Consider the following 23,678-nt stretch of genomic DNA (forward strand, 5'->3'; position numbering starts at 1 on the left):
ATAAGTCTGTTTGCTAATGGCATATGTTTATTAATGTCATTAGCAAGCAAGATTTTAAGGAAGAGAAAATACAAATAAAATGAATGAAAACTGTACTTTATAATTTAATGGGAAATGTCAGTATGAATTTAGGATTTAAGTTTCTCTTTCTAAAAAATACCCACTTTCTCTGTTCATTGAAGAATCTTAGAATTAATGACAAGTAACAATCACCACTCATTACTTCCAGATTTTGGTCTTCAGATACAATTTCCCATTAAAAAAATCAAGGCTCCTGGAACATTGGGTGATCCCATGTCTGGGGCAAGAAATGTGGAAAATGAACCTGGGGCATTTTGTGCTTGAAAGTAAGGAAGCTATTAGAGAAGACAAGTCTTGTAAAAATGACATAAGAGTGAAATGAAGGGACTCCTACTACCTTCAAAGATGGTACAGTTTGAGGATTTAAAAAAAAATGATGGCACATCATTGAAAAGCAAAAATCACAAGCTAATAATGACGCTTAAAAAAGTAAAACCCAAAACTCATTGTCACGTCTGAAGGTTGCTTGGGCAGTCACCTTGAAAACTGATGAAGAGAAAACCTGTGCATCGTTACTACCTTTCTTATATCGACCAGGGAACCAAATAGTTGATGAGGCCAAGTTCTTTTAGAAGAAACACAGTTAATAAATGCATAAGGAATTATAGAATCAGGAAAATAGTAGTTTTCTACTTATGAAATAACGGATTTAGGTAGTCGAACCTCAGGTAACTAATAAGGTTGATGGAAACTACGTAAGGGATAGATCAGGCTGACAACATTGGAACCCACTCTTCAGTCCTAACATCACTACAAGTAGATTAGCCAACCAGTGCACATGTAGTATTCTTGTCAAAAAAAAAGAAATCTGAATCTAGTTTACAGGAACTACAGGAACATGCTATCCAGTACTAGAAGGATATAGTCGTCCAAAACAGACTGGGAAATTCCACGAGACAAACACAACTTCTTCAACAAATAGCATGGGAAAAATTAAAAGGAAGTGGAAACTATTCAAAGATTAAATAATGTATGTGTTATCATGGGTTTACATAAAATATGTTGACCTGTTTGTAGCTGATGCCAACTTAATTTCAATTTTATACAACAACTATATACTTAACCCCACCTCACCCTTTGTGTTACTGATGTCACATTTCATCTTTTTATTGTGTATTTGGATTTCTAAAATACTTTTATCTAACTTCTCTGTGAAAATTAACAGTGATGTGAATCAGCATAAGCACTACCATTTCCAAGTTATAGTATGATGCATTTGTGTGTATTTCACCTTTGACAGTAAGCTTTCGTATGCTTTTATGCTGCTGTTTAGCATCCTTTCGTTTAAACTCAGCATTTTTTGGAAGGCAGGTCTAATGGTCATAAGTACCTCAGCTTTTATCTGGAAAAGTCTTTATCTTACTTTTATTTCTGAAGGATAGTTTTGCCAGATATAGTATTCTTATTTTTATAACTATTTTCCAAATTGATTTATTTTATTTCAGATTAATATAAGGGTACATACAATTGGGTTACATTGTTGAGTTTGTTAGGTAACGTCCTCAGTTGTAGTTGAGTACTTCACCCAGGAGCTGTGCCATGTACCCCAGCATTATACCTATTAGGTTGGAGCTTGGTAAGCTCCCCTTTTCTGCCCCTCCTTTGTACTTAAATTGTTTTTCTTTCATGTGGACCTGTAGTTCATTTGCTAGTTTCAAATTAGTGTTGAGTACATGGGGTACTTGCTTTTCCATTCTTGAGATACTTTACTAAAGGAGAATGTTCTCCAACTCCATCTAGCTAAATGCAAAGGATGTAAAGTCTCTTTTTTATGGCTGAATGGTATTCCATGGTATATCTATGTATGTATGGATGGATGGATGAATGTCTGTCTGTCTGTCTGTCTATTCATCCATGGGTTAATGGGCACTTGGGTTGTTTCCATATCTTGGCAATTGTGAATTGAGCTTTTAAACATTCGAGTGCCAATGTTGTTAAGGTAAAATGATTTTTTTTTCTTCTGAGTAGATACCAAGTAATGGGATTGTGGGATCAAATGGAAGGCCTACTTTTAGATTTTCCACAGGACAACCCAATCTTGTATGTGAACTTTGGCTTCTGATTTAAACCATTTCTAAAAACAATTTTTGAGCAAGTGGGAAAAGTTGAGCTGCACTGAATATGACATAATAAGAAATTATTTATTTTGTTGAATGTGATAACATTATGATTATTTAAAAAATTCCTACATTTTTACAGGAGTAAAGAGATGATGTATGATGCTTAAAATATGTATTGTACTGTTTTTTATTCTTTTTTAAAATTTCACATTGATACGAGGGTACAAATATTTAGATTACCTTGTTTTCATTCTAAGGTAAAGTTCTAGTTGTAGTTGAGCCCTTTACAGGAGTGGGGGTATGCTGAGCACCTTTCCATTGTGCCTGTTGGTGAGATCCTGCCAATCACCCCCCCTTGACCCCTCTTCCTCTCCCGCTTCTTGCTCCTACCCCTCTCTAGACTAGACTAGTGTTTTTCTTTCATGTGGGCATGTAGTTGTTTATATATTGGTTTCATATTAGTATTGAGTGCATTAGGTACTTTTCTTTCCATTTTTGCAATACTTTAAAAATATAATACTGTCTTCTAAACAAATAAGAAAGGGGAGATAAAAAAAGAATAGAAGAATATATGTAATTGTTAAAGCTGGGTAGTTATTGAAGATGGGGGTTCACTTTATTCCTTATTCTTTGTATGTTGAAGAATTTTTATATAGTAAAAAAAGTTCCATTAAACGAGACTAGTGTCTTTTGTATAGAGTGATGATGGGCCATAGAAGCATCAATTCATTAAATATTTGGTGCAAAAGCGATTGTTTATGATGGCTGTAAATACTTACTAAACTTATTTAGGTTCCAGTTGAAGTAATAAGTACATTGGAGAAATTTATAAAGCATTAGCTAACTCATTTTTTCCAGGAATTAAATCATTCACTATCTTCATTAGTGAATGATTAATGTATTCAACTTAGTATTCAACTTATGTTTATATAATTTACCATTCAATGTCTGTAAGAATACAGGAAAAAACAAACTCAGTTTCTCCTATTATACTCTCACAACCTTTGTTCATCAAAATATGTGGAGATTTCTCACCTCCAATAAGCAAGCAATTCTGCAGATGCTTCTCTTTAGGATACACCATTTGGATGTGCTCTAATTCATTTCAATTCTGGTACCTTCTACCTGGAGATAGCATCAGATCCTGCAGTTTGAGGGCTTAGTCCCACAAAACTGTCCTTCACTTTAAATACCAGTTGCAAGCATAGGTTGTGGTCTGTGCTTTTGACCAAACATTTATAAGTCAGGTTTCCATGATCCCCTCCTTGGATTCAATTAATTTGCTAGTGTAGCTCACAGAACTCAGGGAAACGCTTTACTTATATTTACCCATTTATTATATAGACTATTACAAAGGACACAGATGAACTGACAGATGGAAGAAGCATAAGAGGTCGGATGGCAGAAGGGACATGGAGCTTCCATGCCCTCTCACTAGGTACCACTCCCTAGGTACCTCCACCTGTTCCACTATCTGGGCTCCTAAACTCAGTTCGTTTGGATTTTTATGGAAGCTCCTTTAGGTAGGCATGATTGATTAAGTCATTTGCCATTGGTTTATCAGCTCAACCTCTGGGCCTCTGAGTGAGGCTCAGAGGTTGGGCTCAACCTCCCAACCTTCTGAGGAGTGGGACTAAAAGTTTTTCCCTGACAAACATCCCCTATGCTGAGGCAGTCTAGCCCCCCCAACCTAATCCATGTTAGCACACAGAAGACACTCATCAATCCAGAGATTCCAAGGCTTTTAGGATTACATGGCAGGAAACATAATGAAGACCAAATATATTTATTACACAAAACCACAGTGCCTCATTCATTATTTATACATGGTAGAACCTCCGTAGCTGACCACCTCCCTACATTTGACCACCTCCTTCTGTTGACCTAATTTTCATAGACTAGACATGCACCACATGTATGTATCAGTACAGTAGGCCTACTTCCTTATGTTGACCAGTTGCAGTTCCTTGGGTGATCAAATTACACAGGTTCTACTGTGTATTGATTGAAATTTCAAAACTTGTGATATGCATTTTTAAAAAGCTCTTGTATTATATTTGGTTGTTTATACGTAGGAATTTGTACATGCACATTTTAAGAATGGCTCGCTCACCATGCTTGCAAGGGAAGCTAAGATTATGCATAAGAGTTAAGTATTTTGGAAGGATAGCTGTATCTTTCCATCGGTCTTTGGTGCATAAGAACTGAACCACAAATCTTAATATGACAATTTCTTTTATGGCTATTTTTAATATAAGACCTTTTTGTAATAGCCATGTTGAATATATAATCTGCTTAAAAATTATTATAGTTGTGGCTTAGATTTGGCAATTTAACAGTTGTTGATTTAGTTATTTTTATTTTTTATTTTTTTTGAGACAGAGTCTCACTTTGTACCCTGGGTAGAAAGCTGTGGCATCATAGCTCACAGCAACCTCAAACTCCTCAAGCAATCCTCTTGCCTCAGCCTCCCAAGTAACTGGGACTATAGGCTCCCACCACAACACCCAGCTAATTTTTAGAGGCGGGGTCTTGCTCTTGCTCAAGCTAGTCTCAAACCCATGAGGCTCAAGCAATCCACATGCCTCAGCCTCCCAGAGTTCTAGGATTATAGGCGTGAACTACCACGCCCGGCTAGTTATTTGTTTTAATAGAATTCAAGGACCAGTGTTTATTTCTAAGTTATGAAATAGGCCTTAAGAGGACTATATACAAATGCTTTCATTTTAAACAATGGTAGGAATGTGAACATTTAGCAGATTTAGTTTAAGTACAAAGCATGACAGATAACCAAAACATACTTCCTATTTTGGATTTCATATAGAAATGACAGTTGAATCTGCATGTACTTATATTGATTTTCTTTAGTTTTGTGTGCTTGATAAATGTACAAAGGTATTCCTGAGAGTGGCAGGAATAATAAAAACTGGAATAGTTATGTCAAGTTGTAACTAAATCCAAATGGCTCTTTTTTTTTTTTTTTTTTGGTAGAGACAGAGTCTCACTTTATCACCCTCGGTAGAGTGCCGTGGCATCACACAGCTCACAGCAACCTCTAACTCTTGGGCTTAGGCGATTCTCTTGCCTCAGCCTCCCGAGCAGCTGGGACTACAGGCGCCCGCCACAACGCCCGGCTATTTTTTTTTTTTTTTTTGTTGCAGTTTGGCCGGGGCTGGGCTTGAACCCACCACCCTCGGCATATGGGGCCGGCGCCTTACTCACTGAGCCACCGGCGCCGCCCCCAAATGGCTCTTGAATTAAAACCAGTAAATTGTTCTGCATGTTAGTAAAGTAGAACATAAATCTTAGTTATACAGTTTTGATTAAAAATACTAAGAAAATAATGCAAAATAACTCTGGTGACCGTGCAATTTTATTCTAGTGTTAACTATTAAAATAAAGCCAGTCACCTTCTCATTTTCTGTAGTCTTGAAGGTTTTTACAAATTTATTTATTTAGATTTTGGGTTAATAGGAGGGTACATACGACTAGGTTACATTGTTTGCATTTGTAACCTTCTCCCATATACCTGTACCTTGTACCTGTTAAGTAGGAAATTACTGAATCCTCTCCCCACATTCTTGAATTTAATCATGCTTTTCTCCCATGTGGACCTGTAGTTGTTAATCTCCTAGTTTCAGTTTAGTATTGAGTAAATGAGCTGCTTGTTTTTCCATTCTTGAGATTCTTTATGTAGGAGAATGTTCTCCAAATCCTTGCAGGTAAATACAAAGTCTCCATCTTTTTTAAATGGCTGAATGGTTTTTAATAGTAGTCATAAGTGCATTGCATTACAACTTTGAAAAGACAAACTTCCAGTTTACCTTTTTCCCTCAAGTTCTTTTTAATATAGTAATCTGAATTTTATTTTAGCTATGTAGAAATGCTACCATTTGCTGAGGTCTAAAATGTCTTACATAGAATTAGGAAAAACAAAAATTCTTTAATCATGTCAGTTTTCTGCTTATTTGTGCCAAAAGGGAATTTTATTTTGCCTACATTTAGGCATGCTATTCCCAACCTTCATTATGTCTAATTAGAAAAGTTGAATTCTTTTCTTTGTCCCATTTTTTTAGTTGACGAAGGATCAGAGATTGGTGTATTCGGGCAGACTGCTTCCCGATCATCTGCAGCTGAAAGACATTCTCAGAAAAGTAAGCTTTTCTACCACTCTTTGATACCAGATACATTCAAGTTGAGAGGACATAGGTTCTGCAGTTTCATCTAGCCAGTTCAGTTTTTAGATACTTAAAATCAACCTCTTAGAGTAGTGTAACAGGTAAAGATAAATTAGAAAGTAAAGAACATGACATATTCTGATTAACTTAGGTAACAGTTGTATATTTATCTATCTGATAGCTAACTCTGAGCTAGTAGCATGTGTTTGTGTTCATATATTTATCATCTTTTTTAAGAGAACACTATTGACTTATTCAGACGTACAGGAGTAGAATGTTCAGTAGTGGTGAAGGATTTTCATTGATAATAATCTTTCCTCTGAATTCCCTTTTAACTAAACTGTATGACATTTTAATACAAACTGCCTGGGTTGGAAGTTTAATTTCAGGACAGGAAATAGAATGAAGCCCGGTTAGCTAATTTTGAATGCTTGTGCTCAGACCTAAAATACATTTCCATATAGTTTTTTGACAAAATCAACCTGAATGCTATCGTGATTATTTTCATGGCAGTTTTTTGTTTTGGAATTTATACTTTTAGAACTTTTTAGCACTTGGAATGCTGCTTTTTGGTTTGTGAATATAGCAGAATTGAATAGCTTTTATGTTTTGTCTTACATCTTTTACCTAATGCTTAATGTTGTTCTAGTTATTCTTGATCTGATTTAGAAGATCTAAAACCATTCCTGTCTGTTTATGATCACCTGTGGGAAACTTAAAAAAAAAATCTTAGTATATTCCTTCCAGTTAGCTAGTTGACATTTTAGTGTGACTTCTTGTCATTTCATTTTAATTATGCAGTTGCAAAATTTCAAAAATGGCTTAATACCTATCCCCTCTAAAATAGTGGAATTCACATATTATTTTTTTCTTTCTCAATAGACTTTATTTTTTGGAACTGTTTTAGGTTTTACAGCAAAATTGAGCAAGAGGTACAGAAATTTCTCATGTGTTCACTGCCCTCACACATGCACAGTTTGCCACACTATCACCACCTCTTAATGGAATGGTACATTTATTACAATCAATGAACCTACATTGACATATCTGTATGTGGTATTACCCAAAGTTTTTAGTTCACAGTTTATATTGTATTGAACATGCTATGGGTTTTACAAATGTATCATGACATATATTCACCATTATAGTATCATATATAATAGCTCTAAAAACCTCCACTTTCACTTTTTTGTTCACTTTTTTGCTACTTTTAAGCTTAAGCCTTTCTACTACTTGCTCTTTGAAAGACAGATATATTTATTATTTTATCCCAAAGAGAGCTTGAATCTGCACATGAATACTTTTTATAAAGGCTTTTACTGCCAGAAATGGTTTCAGACTAGGTGACTTAAAATAAAAACTGCTTCAGTCAAAACCTGTTGTGTCCCTTAAAAATACATTTGAATATGTTTACATTTTGAATAGAGCTTTGAACTATTTTTGTTAAAGTCAATGTATTACTTTCTATTGTTTAAATGCTACATTAGCTTTCTCTATTTAGTTATTAAATGTTTACAGAAATATTCCCCAAAGGTTAATGGATACTGCAAGTTGTGATTAATGTGACCTTTTGAAACTAGGTTTCTAAGTAAACATCTGATACTTGGATGCTTATTTTATTCCCTATTGAGAAGCCAAGGGGACATTGTAACTCAAGAGTACCTTCAATTACTTTGTTAGGCATGCCTTAGGTAAAGCTTTCTCTGGAGCCTTTCCTTAGCTTCTTTCTCTAACCTCCTAATGCAGTTGTAGTTTGTGCTTTTCAGTTTAGTGCAAAAAACCGTGTTGTATATTTCTTTATTATACTTGGAAGCACTAGTCTGATCTCTTAACAACATTGTGAGCTACTTTAAGGAGGGGAATGACTCTTACCCTTTTCCTGGGTTCATCTCAGAATTAAGCACAATTCAAGGTTTGTGGTGGACAGTTGATAAATTTACAGTTTCTAATAGCTTTGTTTCCCTTTCTCACCACTGAGCATCTTTTCTTTCTTCTTGCCTCCTTTATCATCCTATTTTTTCCTTTCTCTTTTTAAATTGCTGGTTCATCCTTTATTTTTTTCTGCCCTCCTTTATTTTCTCTTTCCTTTCTCCATCTTATTTATCAGCTTTATGTCTGAAGTATAAACATACTGATGATCTTACTAAGCTGAAAGCCAACCCTAATTATCATTTAGAATATTTTCTTTTAGTCATAACTATAGGTTTGTGGAAACACATGAAATATTTATAGAATATAGCCTAAATATAATATTTGCTTTATATCTGTGTATAAAATGTTATAGGTAAAAAGTTTTGACTTAAAAAATAGTAACAAACTATATATCACTGTCAAAATTAAAATGAGATTATGATGAAATTATTTGAGTTTCTGTTATAGTGGCTAAGTCTCAAGTAATGGAAATATTTGCAAGGGTCCTCAAACTTTTTGAACAGGGGGCCAGTTCACTGTCCCTCAGACCGTTGGAGGGCCGGACTATAGTTTAAAAAAAACTATGAACAAATTCCTATGCACACTGCACATATGTTATTTTGAAGTAAAAAAACAAAAACAAAAATTTGGTGTGAACAAATACAATCACACCACCTCGTGTGGCCTATGGGCCGCAGTTTGAGGATCCCTGATTTAGAGTTTGTGAACCTATGCTTCAAGGTGACTCTTAGTTCTGATACTAATGTGCTAGCTGGATATTTCTATATAGAAATACTAAGATTGTGTTGACACAACTTTATAGCATTGATTGCATCAAGGCTAGTTGGTATGCAAATAATACTTTTAAGATAGCAATTACTGAGTATTTTTAGACCATTTTTTAAGCTTGGAGAAAGTACTGAATTCAGAAGTGGCCCCCAATACTAACATGAAAAACTGTTTCAAATGATAAATATTTATTACTTACAAAATGTTGAGGCTGGAAAAGAACTTAATTTTTGACTTAAATATTTCAGCTTAGCTACTGACTTTTTGAACTGTACATTTGCAGTACTACCCTTTAAATGTAATCTTCTTCAATTTTAGCAAGATGAGTATCATATGGTTCATCTAGTATGTACTTCTCGGACTCCTCCCAGTTCTCCAAAATCCAGCACCAATAGAGAAACTCATGAAGCACTGGCATCCAGCAGCAATTCTGTGAGTTGTTTTGGGAGGAGTAAACCCTGAAGTTTCCTGATTATCTTTTTTTGCCTTTAAAAACTAAATGAAAAACAGAACAATTAGAACTTACGGGTATTGAGGTTGGGTTTTGAACAACTGGAGTTTAGGCATTTAAAATTCGTCTTTAGAGAACCTAATACACAGTTATACCTTGAAGCCTATTCACCGTAAGTTATAATTTGCTATGTGACGAGTTAGTAATAAATTCAATTTTTAGGAGTTTAATTACTAGAATACTCAGAAAGCAGAGTTATGATAGGATTATATAATATAAACACTCAGGCCAGTGAAGTTTCAGAAATATTTAAGATAGTCTAATATAGTATATTTTATTCAAGGTGGATTAAATTATTTACATTTTATGTATCTAGATCTTCTTTTTTTTGAGACAGAGCCTCAAGCTGTTGCCCTTGCATAGAGTGCGGTGACATCATAGCTCACAGCATCCTCCAACCCTGGGCTCAAGTGATTCTTCTGCCTCTACCTCTCAAGTAGCTGGGACTACAGGCACCTGCCACAATGCCCGGCTATTTTTTGGTTGCAGTCATCATTGTTGTTTGGCAGGCCGGGCTGGATTCGAACCCGCCAGCTCAGGTGTATGTGGCTGGTGCCTTAGCCGCTTGAGCCACAGGCACCAAGTCTACCTAGATCTTGACTAGATTCCTTGGGCAAGAATTTTGTTTTAAAAATGAGTGGAGGATTGGTGCCTATAGCTTAGTGGTTAGGGTGCTAGCTACATACACGGAGGCAGGTGAGTTTGGACCCGGCCCAGGCCTGCTAAACAACAGTGACAACTGCAACAAAAAAAATAGCCAGGTGTTGTGGTGGGCGCCTGTAGTCCTAGCTACTTGGGAGGCTGAGGCAAGGGCACTTAAGCCCAACAGTTAGAGTTTGCTGTGAGCTATGATGCTACAGCACTCTACAGAGGATAACATAGTGAGACCCTGTCTTAAAAAAAAATGAGTGGAGACAGGCATGGTGGCTCACACCTATAATCCTAGCACTTTGGAGGCCATGGTGGGTGGATCCTTTGAGCTCAGGAGTTTCAGACCAACCTGAACAATAATGAGACCCATTCTTTACTAAAAATAGAAAAGCTTGCTGGGTACTGTGGTTGGCACCTGTAGTCCTTGCTACTTGGGAAGCTGAGGCAAGAGAATCGCTTGAGCCCAAGAGTTTGAGATTCCTGTGAGCTATGACACCTTGGCACTCTACCAGGGTGACAGAGTGAGACTTTGTCTCTAAGGAAGGAAGGAAAGGAGGGAGGGTGGATTTGGGCATACATTCCACTTGCAGGGGCAAGACTTAATGTATTCATCTCTTTCAAACTTGAGTATTCATTTCTCCCTTCTTATTTTTCCATCTGCCTAAAACTGTTTTGGAAATACTTTGTAATAGTTGAACTTTTTAACTTGGACATTTCCACAAATTTTAAAGACATTATCCCTAATTCTTTTATATTAAATTACTTTTGGTTTCTCATAAAAGCTTCATGTGACACCTTTGGGAGTAAGAAGATAGAGATGATTAGAAGCTTGCTTTAAACTTCTTAAACAGGCAGGGAACTTTTATACTGCTAAATATGCTTTCTTTCTTGTCAAGAATCTAGGCTGAGTGCCGTTGCTCACTCTAATCCCAGCACTTTAGGAGGCTGAGGTGGGAGGATTGCTCGAGGCCAGGAGTTCTAGACCAGTGTGCCCAACATAGCAAGACCCTATCTTTATACAAAAATTAAAAAAAAAAATTAGCCTGTCATGGTGGCATGGACCTGTAGTCCTAGCTACTTGGGAGGGTAAGAAAGGAGGATGAGCCTTGTGTCCAGAAATTTGAGGCTGCAGTGAACTGTGGTAGCTAGATGACAGAGTGAGATCCTGTCTCTAAAAACAACAGCAACAAAAAACACCCAGAATCTAGCCAAAACTTAGAGGCAAGTGACAAGTAATAACTATTGGAAGATCTTTTAATAGATGCCAGTTAACTGCTTAGTTAAGAAACTAGATCCTCCAGTTGCTATGTTTAATTTAGTAAGGTCTCAATGGTAGATATTTTCTGGTACTAGCCACAGGAATTTAGTTTACATTAAACTGAAATTTCTCTGTCAGAATACCCACCAGTCTTCATATGGTTCCTACATTGGCTTAAGAAGGGATAACTCTGGATTGGCACAGAAGTTTGATTTGTAATCTTTAGACACAGTTGTATTGCTCCAGTTTTTGTTGGAAAAGAACTTAATTGACTTGTCCATTGGGTTGCACAGTCATGATTTTGTATTGTTCGTATACATATTTGTTTTTTTCAGTGTGTGTTATGAAAATACAACAAGTATCAAAGGAAAGTTCAGTTGAATTCCCTTTAATTTTTCATGGCTTGGAAATTTCAGAGGTATTTGAAAATGTCTTAAAGAGCTAATCATGAAAGATCATCTATAATAAGGTCAGAAATCATTAGTTCTAAAGAATTGAATTTGTGCTACCAAATGGCGAGGCATGCTTTTCCTCTGTTAATTGTGTTAATGAATACCGTATTATGATGTCCTATTTAATGAGACATCTTGCCAAGGTTATGTCCCTAAGAATAAAAGTGTTTAGTAAGGTATTTGGTATCTGTTTTCATTAGTTTTGCAAAAGACCAGCATACTTGGGTGGGGCCTTTCACATAGCAAGGCTTAGGATGGTAGACAGGTAGGAGAGCCTGTCCATAGGAAGGCAGTACAGGTAAATGCAAGTTTAACGGACATGGAAGGGTGTTAAAACAATATGGTAGTAAGCTTTTTAAAGTGCAAGAACTATAATTTATATAACGTGTAATTGTGTTTTAAATTTACATAAAATACTTGACAAACTGTTTTCAAACAGCAACAAATTGGGGTGGTTTTCAGGAGTTATATTTTTTTAAGTTATTGAATCTGTTAGTAACTGACATCATTTGATCATGAGAATTTAAAAATCCTGATTGGTACCTTGTTCATTTTATTAAAAAACGATATTTGTTGATGGCATTTTTGAATGAATTTTAGTGCTTAAGGAAATCTTGAAAATCTAGTCTAATTTCATTAGTCCTTGTTAATGTCAGAGGTAACAATAAATTGTAAATCTTCGATACCCAGCCCGTTCCTCATTCTTTTAAACCGGTGTGTTTCTGATAGCATGTAGTAGTAGTACGTTATTTGGCACATAGTAACTATTTACACATATTAGTAATTAGTACCGTTTATTGGATACTTTCTGTGTGTTAAGGCATAATGAAAAGAGCTTTGCTTCATTAATTTAATCATATAAAAGGAGATTTTATGCATTAATTTAATCCTTACAATTTAATACGATACCTTGTATTTAATATGCTAACTTGCATTTTGTATTCCTCTGCTTCTCAGTCTTTTCTAGTTGAGAAATGGAATACTTTTGTTTTTTTTGAGACAGAATTTTACTCTGTTGTCCTGGGTAGAGTGCTGTGGCATCATAGCTCACAGCAACCTCAAGCTCTTGGGCTCAAGCGATCCTGCTGCCTCAGACTCCTGAATAGCTGGGACTACAGGCACCTACCACAATGCCCAGTTAGGAATACTGTTGTTTAATTAAGTATTTTTGGCTTTATTAATTATGTGTTATCATACTGGACACAAGATTTAAAATGATAAATTTCTAAAATTCAGTTATTCTGCAGTGATTGCATGAATACATTTTTAGTAATATGTATGTAATATCATGCTTGGAAAATTATTACATTTCTGTTTTTAGAGTTCAGATCATTCAGGATCAACAACTCCATCATCCAGTCAAGAAACTTTGTCTTTAGCTGCTGCTTCCTCAGAAGGATTGAGGCAGCGAACCCCTTCACAAGCACAAACTGACCGAGCACAGAGCCATCAGTTCCCATATGTGATGCAAGGGTAAGTAAAATTGTGGTAGCTGTGGGTCATAATTGGCCTTCCTAAAAATGAATTACTTTCAGTTTTCACTGTTGCTTCTTTGCAATCATTAAAATATATTTGAAGTTTATTCCTGTACTTGATTTCATAGTTTTAGAACTAGAGGATTCAGGAGAGCTTTTGAAAGCTGGTCGTATATCAGAATCATGTAGGGAAGTGCTTTTCACTGGGAATCTTGTTAAGATGCAGGTTCTGACTCAGTAGGTCTGATGGGGCCTAAGATTCTGCATTTCTAACAAGCTTCCCGGTGATGCTGATGCTTCTGATGCTTGGACCATACTTTGGATAGCAAGGATCTAGGTAACTAAAAAAAAATTTTTTTTTTTTTTTTTTTTTTGAGACAGTCTCACTATGTCAGCCTCTATAGAGTTCTGTGATGTTACAGCTCACAGCAACCTCTAACTCTTGGGCTTAAGTGATTCTCTTGCCTCAGCCTCCAAAGTAGCTGGGATTACAGGTGCCTGCCACAACGCCTGGCTATTTTTCTGTTGCAGTTGTCATTGTTGCTTGGCTGACCTGGGGTGGGTTCGAACCTGCCAGCCTCAGTGTATGTGGCTGGTGCTGCAACCACTGTGCTATGGGCAGCGAGCCTAGGTAACTAAATTTTTAAAAACTCAGTTTCACTGTAGATCTACTCCATTTAGTCTTCAGGGGAATGGATAGGTGAGTGATGATGTGCTTAGAAAAATATAGGTCCTTGCATTCCGTTTTTAAAAAGTTGCATAGGTGTTTCTGATCAGCCAGTCTTGGTAATAACTGAAGTACAGTAAAACCATAGTGTATTACAAGGATATGCTAACCCATTACGTGTTATTCAGAATCTTCGTTGTAATACCCATTGAGAGTTTCATATAGTAGTTTTCTCAAGAGGCTTGCTATGGCCACTGTGTATTTAGCAATTACAGCAGGTTCCTTGAGTTAAATAATTCTGAAGGAAATGCAGCCAATAGCTATAAGTGAAGCACATTTTTCAGCGTGGGGAAAGATCTTAGAGAATCTCATGGTTCGGACCTGGATTGTGTCTGAAAGCGGAATATTTTACTGGGGTACTGTTATTTTTTAGTTTTGAAGTAAAAGCGACTTGAGGAATAGGTATTGTGTTACATAGCAAGCCATGGGGCTCTAGTATGTGGAACTAGTCTGGATCCATAATGTTGGGGATGGAAATGAGAAAATGGTTAGGACCCCAGTATTGTAATGTAGGTAATGTAACCAGGGAGTAGCCATTGGCTGCTATGTTAAACAGAATAGCATAAACATTCAGGTGCTTTTTACTTAGAACTTTTAACTTAATTCCGTTCTTAATACTGAAACATAAAGAATATAAAAAAACTCATTTGTCTCATATGTATTGAATGTGAAGTCTTTTCTTTCAAAATAATGTTTTATAAAGTACTTATAAAGTACCTGTGAAACTATTTTTGTTTTCAGAAAATGATTACTAAAACTCAAAACTCATTTATAAAAAGCAATGTTCTCAGAGTTTACGTTATGGAATAGTAGCTTAAAATACTTTCTATCTTATGATTGTGATTCATTTCCTTTCTTTTGACAGTTCAGTTTCTCCCCATTTATACAGAGATTTTACTTACTTGGTTGTAGTGGTGGAAGGTTGGGAATATTATAAATAAGCCTGGGAGAAATATGTAAGGATGCATTAACAGTGGCTTATCGGTGGCTGATAAGACTTGAAACTCTTTCTCATACTCATGGTAAATATATTTTGTAGTAAACAAAACAAACTTATAAGACTGCAGATCTTCAGAATCAGACAATAGATATTTTGGTAAAAGATTAATAATCTCTCTAAACTAGGCTGTTGAGGAAATCAATAAACAAACGTGGAAAAACAAAGGCATTCAGTTCTTGAAGTCTATTAAGCTGATTAGAAATTCTGAAAGAGTGTTTATTTTGACAAAAGCGTTGGAGTGGTGAGCAATAAAGCCATTGAAAGGTACTTGTGCTTCATTTAGTGAATCTATTGTTAGGTGAATACTATTTGATTTTAAATCAGGAGGGCAGCTGCACAGATTCTGGAGTCGGCCTGCCTAGGTTTGAATCCTGGCTCTGTTAACTGACTAGCTTAGGCAAGTCTCTTTCCTGCTGTGCCTTAGTTTTATCCTTATCTTATGTGAGGCAGGTAATAGTACTTATTTTTGATTTAGAGTATTTCTGTGTGGATTAAAAGTTGCTGTACACAAAGTGGTTAAAACAGTGACTGGCACATTGTGATATATTAGCAATTACTTAGAAATTCATCTGTCCTTGTAAGTGAACATTGTATATTCATTTAGCAAACACATTTATAGGCATCTGTGTGGCTGGTATGCTGAAACATTCAAATGAATGAATGTCAGTGTTAGAAAAATCAGTCTTTATATTTAGAGAGTACTATGTGATTTAGAAAACAATTGACATGCAATTTCAACAATAGGTTTTTAGTTTAGCAGTGAACATGATTTAATTTAATCTCATAGTTGTCATTTTTTAATGATGAAGACTTTGTATCTATCCTTAAGTAAACTTTATTTAACATAGTCTTAGTCTTTTTAACTTAAATGTGTAAAAGCAGTAATTTAGTGACCTTGACCATCATAAAAAAAAAAAAAAAAGATCCGTTCTCCTTTTTCAAACTTCAGAACAATTTACATTTAACTGGTCTGCATGTGTTTCTACCACATAGGTTATTTTCAATATTTATGGGTGTGTTAAAATTTGTAATTTCTGGTCCTTACTCCCTGAGGTTTTGAATCACTAGTAGTATTGGAGTGGTGCTCAGGAATCTGCCTACCTAACAATACCCTGGGAACCTCATATTGAGAAATCCTAATGCAGGTGATTATTTGCTTCTCTAGCTGTTGAGAAAACGTGAGAGGGACAAAGCAATACATGTACTTCACACTGGCTGTCCATTTCCAAAGTTACATTTTAAGTCCTGTTTCTGAACTCATTCTCTTGGGCTGTCGCATTTATTTAGTTTAACTCCAAAAATTGTTGGCTGGTTTATGGAATACCTTTTGTACCAGCAGTTTTTCCCTCTGATATATTAATAGCCTTCTTTTATAAAAAAACTGAAAACCTACTAATTGTACTCTTCTATATCGTGTGATATTTTAAAGTAAAAATTGCTTGTAGCCCACCGCTCAGAAAGAACTGTTACTAACATTTTTAGAAATACCCTTCCAAACTCTTTTCTAGATGCACTTTTTTTTTTTTTTGAGACACAGTTTCACTTTGTCACCCTTGGTAGAGTGTTGTGGCATCATAACTCACAGCAACACCCCAACTCTTGGCCTCAAGCAATTCTCTTGCTTCAGACTCCGAAGTAGCTGGGACTACAGGTGCCTGCCAAAACACCTGGCTATTTTTAGAGGCGGGGTCTCACTGTGGCTCAGGCTGGTCTCGAACCTGTGAGCTCAGGCAGTCCACCTGCCTCATCCTCCTACAGTGCTAGGATTACAGGCGTGAGCCACCATGCCCAGCCCTCTATATGCACTTTTATTTTATTTTATTTTTATTTTCAAGACAGAATCTCAAACTGTCACCATGGATAGAGTGCTGTGGCATCATAGCTCACAGCACCCTCCAACTCTTGGGCTCAAGTGATGATCCCCTTGCCTGAGTTTTTGTATTTTTCTAGAGACAGGTCTTGCTTCTGCTTAGGCTGGTCTCGAACTTGTGAGCTCAAGCAATCCACCTGCTTCAGCCTCCCAGAGTGCCAGGATTACAGGTGTGAACCACTGTGCCTAGCCTATATGTGCTTTAAAAATGGAACATTTGTTTTTGGAGACAGAGACTTGTTCTGTCGCCTTGGCTAGAGTGTAATGGCATCACTGTAGCTCACTGCAACTTCTAACACCTGTGCTTAAACCATCCTGCATCAGCCTCCTGAGTAGCTGGGATGCCAGGTATGTGCCACCATACCTTGCTAATTTTTCTATTTTTTTATAAAGACAGACTCTTTATTTTGCTCAGGCTGTTCTTAAGCTGGAGCAAGCCTCTCAGAGTGCTAGGATTGCAGGTGTGAGCCACTGCTCTTGGCCTTTTAAAACCATTTTGCAAATCACAGTTCATACATATTTCTGGATTATGTATAAATCTACAACATTTAAAGTCTGTATGATTTTTCATTGTATGGATAAACCAAATCATTAATATTTCTGTTAACAGAGCATGTTATTAATTGGTATTGCTACATAATAACCTCAAAGTCTCAGTGGCTTACACCGGACACTGATTGTTCACAGGGTTGTTAGTCACCTAGGACAGCTCTCGCTTTAGGCTGTAGCTTGAGTTCAGTTCTGTTTCTTGTTTCTCATTCTCTGTCGATCAGTAATTCCCTAGCACATGTTTTTCTGGCAAATGCCAGGAATGTCAGAGGGCAGGCTAACCACTGAGCATCTCTAACAGATACGACAACTATTGACTTAAAAAAAATCTGAATCACAATACCATTGGAAAACTCAGCAAAATTAAAAATTCTTCAGTATTATATAATGCTCAGTTTGTGTTGAGTTTTTATTGATTGTCTCCAATATCTTTATAGTTTTGATTGAGTCATTATTCAAAGAATTGACAGTACTGCTTTTGGCTGATGTTTCTTAAGGTGCTTATAAAATAAAAGAATCTTATAAAAAATGTAAAAATGTGGAATTATCCTTTCTTCTCTCTTCTCTTTTTACTTCGTACTTTTTCTGTTGTTTCTGTGTTTTTGTCCTACAGTAATCTGGATTTGACTGGGTCTGTCTCAGTGGTGTTATTTAGCATTCCGCTCTATCCCCGTATTGTCTGCAAACTGATAGTTAGATCTAGGGCTTGATTAAATTTAGCTAAGGTTCAGCTAATTTTTTAAGGAATTCTCCATATTTGGTGTTATATCCTTGTATCATACCAAGAGGCACATAAAGTTTGGCTGTTTCACCCCTAGTCATTTTAAGATTGTCCAGTGGGTTCAGGTATTATAGCCTGATCCACCCATCATAAACTTCCTCATCAACCTTTTACTAGACATTGATGATCACGCATTCATCTCGTGAATGAATAGAGTCATTCTTCTTGATACTCATTTTGTTTTTTCTTTTGCCTTTGTAGCCATTTAGTTAGTTTGTCTCTGGTATCCTTTTGACTTGATTTTAGTATTTTTGATAATGTCTTAGAGACAAGTTGCCCCAGGCTTATCTTGACCCCATCCTCAGGGAACCCTGGTATGAAATAGTATTCAGAAACCACAGTCTGGGTGCCAAGAAGTACTCATTGCTACTTAAGTTGTCATGTTTCTTAATCTTTTCATTTGTCAGATATAGGGAATATGTTCCTTTTAGAAAAAATGAAAAAATCATGAACTCATACTGATATTTTAAACTCAGCTTAAAAATTAAAGAGTTTTACAGATCTTCTTTGATTTATGTATTTGAATGTCTTATACATATTTTATGCTCAAAATCTTGATTTCCAGTGAATTAGCATAATTGCTTGTTAGCTTTATATGTGTATATGTTTATTTTTTTAAATATAGTAGAAGCTCTGTAAGTTGACCACACAAGGGACTGTTAACATGGTCAACATATGGAGGTGGTCAACAAAGGGAACGAGGCCTACTGTAGTAACAAATACATGAGGTGCGTGTCTGGGCTATCTACTTGATTGAGGTGGTCACTGTAGGGCTGTAGGGAGGTGGTCAACTATTGAAGGTTCCACTGTAGTTTTAAAATGGCAATACTATTTCATACATTTATGTAAGATCAGTGAATATGGTTTAAAATTTTTGTGGTTCTTTTGTCTTCAGGATTTATCTTACTAGAGATATACAGTTAAAATACTTTGTTTTGAAGTTAGTGGAATAATTCTATGTGTGCTTGGTTATGCTATCAAACTTGATAACACTAGTTTGTTTCAGGTTTTTTTTTTTTTTTTTTGTTCGTTTGTTTTTGAGACAGGGTCTCACTCTGGACTGCAGTGGCACAATTATAACCTATTGTGGCCTCAAACTTCTGGGCTCAAGTCTCCTGTGTTAGTCTTCTGAATATTGGGGACTGTAGGCACATGCAACACAACTGGCTAATGTTTAAGTTTTTTGTAGCGATGGAGTCCTGCTGTTTGTCCAGATGGTCTCAACTTCTGGTCTCAAGGGATCTTTTCTGCCTTGGCCTCATTGGGATTATAAGCATGAGCCACAGCAGCTGGCCCGTATTTTCAGCAATCATCTTTTTTTTTTTTTTTTTGAGACAGAGTCTCACTTTGTTGTCCTTGGTAAAGTACCATGGCATCAGCTCACAGCAACCTTAAACTCTTGGACTCAAGCAATTCTTTTGCCTCAGTCTCTCAAGTAAGCTGGAACTACAGACCCCTGCCACAATGTCTGGCTATTTTTAGAGATGGGGTCTCGCTCTTGCTTAGGTTGGTCTTGAACCTATGAGCTCAGGCAATCCATCTGCCTTGGCCTCCCAGAGTGCTAGGATTACAGGCGTTAGCTATTGCACCGGGTCCCTTCAGCAATCATCTTATGTTCTCCTTATGTTCTGGACTGTCTATTGTAGTGGAAAGCAAAAAGAAATTTTTTAGAGTGGTTATTAGTGGACTTTTCTTTCCTTCACTTTTAAAAACAGTGAAAAGATTGAGTCTTCCCATTTTACATTCAAAGTAACAGACTTGTTGAAGTTTTATTTGTTACCATTGGTAGAGATTGGTGGAGCTTGACTTTCAGTGGAATGGGAATTATTCAATTATTCAATTACTGTGAATACTAATAAAATTTAAAGTATATATCTAGATAACAGCCTCATTTACTGATAATACTTGATTCAGCAAGTTAATATTCAGATTTTCTCGGAGATGCATCAGCTCCCTGGTGTGGTTGCTGGGAGGAACTCTAATAGAGGATTCTCTGCTTTTTCTTATTAATTGAATTTTGAGAGGTAATTTGAGAATTAGGGGGGAGGGCTGTTACTCAGAAGGATGAAAGATGTTTTGAAGAAGTGAGCCACTGTATATAGCTTCTATTGCTCTTCCAAAGACAGAGAAAATAATATGGAGGGGAGTGGATGCCTTACTTAGCACTGAGGTTCAAGAATAATATATTGATAAGCTTTAGCCTCCTCCTGCCTAAGCTCTTCTAAATAGGTTTCTGTGATCAATTTTACCAATCATATGTGTAAACAGTCTTCAGAATATGAAATTATAGTTAATGAATATCTTATTCTTATTTCACTCTGGACAGACAAACTATTGTTAAATATAAAATTCAGGTAGTATGAGGAAAGGAGAATTAGGAAATTTATAAATAATTCTGCATTTACTTACATGTTTATCCTTGTAGTTGTCTTGATTTCTACAAATTTTTACAAATCTCACATTACACATTTTGAAGTCATGTTCAGAATTATGGGTAGGGGAGAGTAAAAATAAAAGTAGCTAAGATTTATTGAATACAGAATAACATTCCTATCAGGAAGATCCTATTATTAGTTTTACTTTAGAAATGAGGAAACTGAGGAATAGAGCAGTTAAATGTAAACCTCAGCTTTCGCTAAATTGATAGAATTATGTCCTACCTTAAGAATGTATACATACCAGTGCCTATAGTCCCAGCTACTTGGGAGGCTGAAGCAAAAGGATTGCTCAAGCCCAAGAGTTTGAGATTGCTGTGAGCTGCTGTCACGGCACCGTACCCAGGGCGGGCAACAGAGTACGATTCTGTCTCAAAACAACAACAATGTATTCATAAACATGTTCTGTTAATCTTGGCTATTTAAAAAATATTTTATGGTATTTTTATAAATGTTTTTGTAATGTCTGTTTATTTTACAGCTATTAACTGTTATATACATGACACATATATACACTTTTGTTTTGAGATAGGTTCTGCTGCTGCTGCATTTAGTAGAGTCCATTGGCATCAGCCTAGCTCACTGCAACCTCCAACTCCTGGGCTCAAGCAATCCTCCTGCCTCAGCTTCCCAAGTAGCTGGGACCACAGCACTCACAACCATGCATGACTTAATTTTTCTGTTTTTTATTGCTCAGGCTGGTCTTGAACTTCTGAGCTCAAACAGTCCACCTGCGTTGGCCTACCAGAATGCTAAGATTATAGGCAGAAAGACACCTTGCTCAACTCCACACATTTCTTTTGAAAAGGGTTCTCACTGTGTCACCCAGGCTGATCTCAAGCTCCTGAGCTCACGGGATCGTCCTGCTTCAATCTCTGGAGTAGCTGCAACTACAGGGATACACCATCATGCCTGACTTTTTAAGAATAATATTTTATTACCAATATGAAATATTATTCAGCTAGTTCCCTGTTCCTTAAAATATTTTTTCATGAAGTTTATTTTTGGACTTAAGGAGAACATAACTTCAAAATCTGTCTTAAGGAGAACATACTTAAAAATGAAAGTATTTTTGGTCTTAAGTGTTGACATGAGAAGATAAATATTCAGGCTTGCTACACATTTTGTGGGTGGCTTGTTTTGTTTTCCCATTAGACTGGGATGAAATATTATTCTATATACTTGGGCCTAGGGTCAGTTTGTATAAGACATATTGTTTTATTTGAAAAATGTTGAAAATAGTAGTTTTCTTTTGAGTAACTTTTAAATACATTCTGTGAATGGTTGACTTGTAGTTCAGAAATGAAAATTTAGAGAAATGCTTTTAACTTGTAAAAGCATTGAAAGACTTCATTTCTTTATTTTTCTATTGCAGAAATGTAGACAACCAGTTTCCTGAGCAAGCTATTCCAGCTGGATTTCCAGCATATCCTGCTTTTAGCCCTCTGCAGATGCTGTGGTGGCAACAGATGTATGCTCATCAGTATTACATGCAATAGTAAGTTCCTCTGATTTATTTTTTTAGTTTCTCACTATATTATTTGCTTTTTTAAAATTCCTAAATAAGTTGATTTTCTATTTCATTTACTGATCTATTTAATTGAATATTTAAAATTATTATGAGAAGGAATTTACAGACGTCTCTTTATTTTAACTTATTTCGCAGAAGAACTGGTTAACCTCCAGTTTCCATCAACTAAATCTGCTCATGGCTCCTCCCTCTCTCCCCTGATTGTATTCATCATTATTCAGATGCTTTCTTTAATATAACATTTTATAAATTTGAGAGAGTAGAATTTAGGAAGGTTTCACTGGAAGGCAGCAAGTCTACACAAAGAGCTAGGAAGTCAAATGAAAAAGGGAATATACCGAATCATGTCAGGGAGGCCCTTTTTTTTTTTTGGCTGGACCAGGTTTGAACCCACCACCTCTGGTATATGGGGCTGGCATCTTACTCCTTGAGCCACAGGTGCCACCCAGGGAGGCCCTGTCTTAAGCAGTGTTCAGATGTGGCTAAGTATCTGAGAATTTACTGAGTCTTTTTTTTTTGGTTGTCATTGTTATTGTTGTTTAGCAGGTCCAGGCTTTGAACCTGGCTGCCTTGGCGTATGTGTCTGGCGCCCCAACCACTAAGCTACAGACTAAGAGCTGGATTTACTGAGTCTTGATTGTGGTCTGTGTGGGGCAGACGTAGCACTCAGTACGGTTTCTCAGCTTTCACTCTCTGGACTTTTTTGCATTCATTTAACATCAACTAGCTTCCCTTTGTTGTTCTCCTCTCCTTGTTTCTCTGATTCTTTCATCTTCTTCATCAAAGTATGTTTGTGTACTTCCTTCTCGCGTCTCTTGGCATTCCTAGTTGATAGAGAAGTTAGGAATCAGTCCTGGGGCTGTTCCTTTGGTATGGCCTTCGTGTTATCTCTTTATATGCCTTAGTTGTAGACTCCCAATTCCTGACCTTCTGGGCTTTATCCTGCATCCCCGTTTAACCCTTGAAAGATTTCCCTAGGGAAATTAGCTTTTACCCCCAATTCAGAACATTAAAAATTTGATTCCTCCATTCCCTTAAATGCCTTTACCTTCCTGACTTCTTTGTCACTAATACTTTCTTTTTAATTACCATCAAAGCTCTGAACCTTAATCGGCTTTGATTCTGATTTCTGTTTTTCCCAAACTCAGTAATTCATGAATAGACCTGTCCTTTCCCTGTATCTACTTCCAATATTTCCCCCAGATCTTTTCTCATTTTAAACCCACTTTACAATAATTCTTCCTCCTTTTAGGCTCTTTACATCGTTACCTCATACTATTGCCAGGTTAAAATTTTTAACACATAATTGAGTCATTTATTCTCCATCCTCTAGAACAGGCGTCCTCAAACTTTTTAAACGGGGGGCCAATTCACTGTCCCTCAGACCGTTGGAGGGCTGGACTATAGTTTAAAAAAAAA

At 36.4% G+C, this 23,678-nt stretch overlaps 1 protein-coding gene across 4 annotated transcripts in view; it reads left to right on the plus strand.

Annotated features, from left to right (window-relative positions):
- HERPUD2 (HERPUD family member 2) overlaps window positions 1-23,678 on the plus strand; it is a 41,725-nt gene that overhangs the window by 13,696 nt on the left and 4,351 nt on the right. For 2 of the 4 annotated variants that reach the window (XM_053553428.1, XM_053553425.1), the window contains exons 3-6: window positions 6,218-6,295; window positions 9,338-9,451; window positions 13,213-13,364; window positions 22,104-22,226. In XM_053553428.1, the coding sequence (XP_053409403.1) occupies window positions 6,218-6,295; window positions 9,338-9,451; window positions 13,213-13,364; window positions 22,104-22,226 (467 nt within the window). The remainder of the gene's footprint in view (window positions 1-6,217; window positions 6,296-9,337; window positions 9,452-13,212; window positions 13,365-22,103; window positions 22,227-23,678) is intronic. The other 2 variants (XM_053553427.1, XM_053553429.1) reach the window with 2 other exon arrangements.

The sequence above is a fragment of the Nycticebus coucang genome, chromosome 11 (assembly GCF_027406575.1).
Source record: "Nycticebus coucang isolate mNycCou1 chromosome 11, mNycCou1.pri, whole genome shotgun sequence".
Classification (NCBI taxonomy): domain Eukaryota; kingdom Metazoa; phylum Chordata; class Mammalia; order Primates; family Lorisidae; genus Nycticebus; species Nycticebus coucang.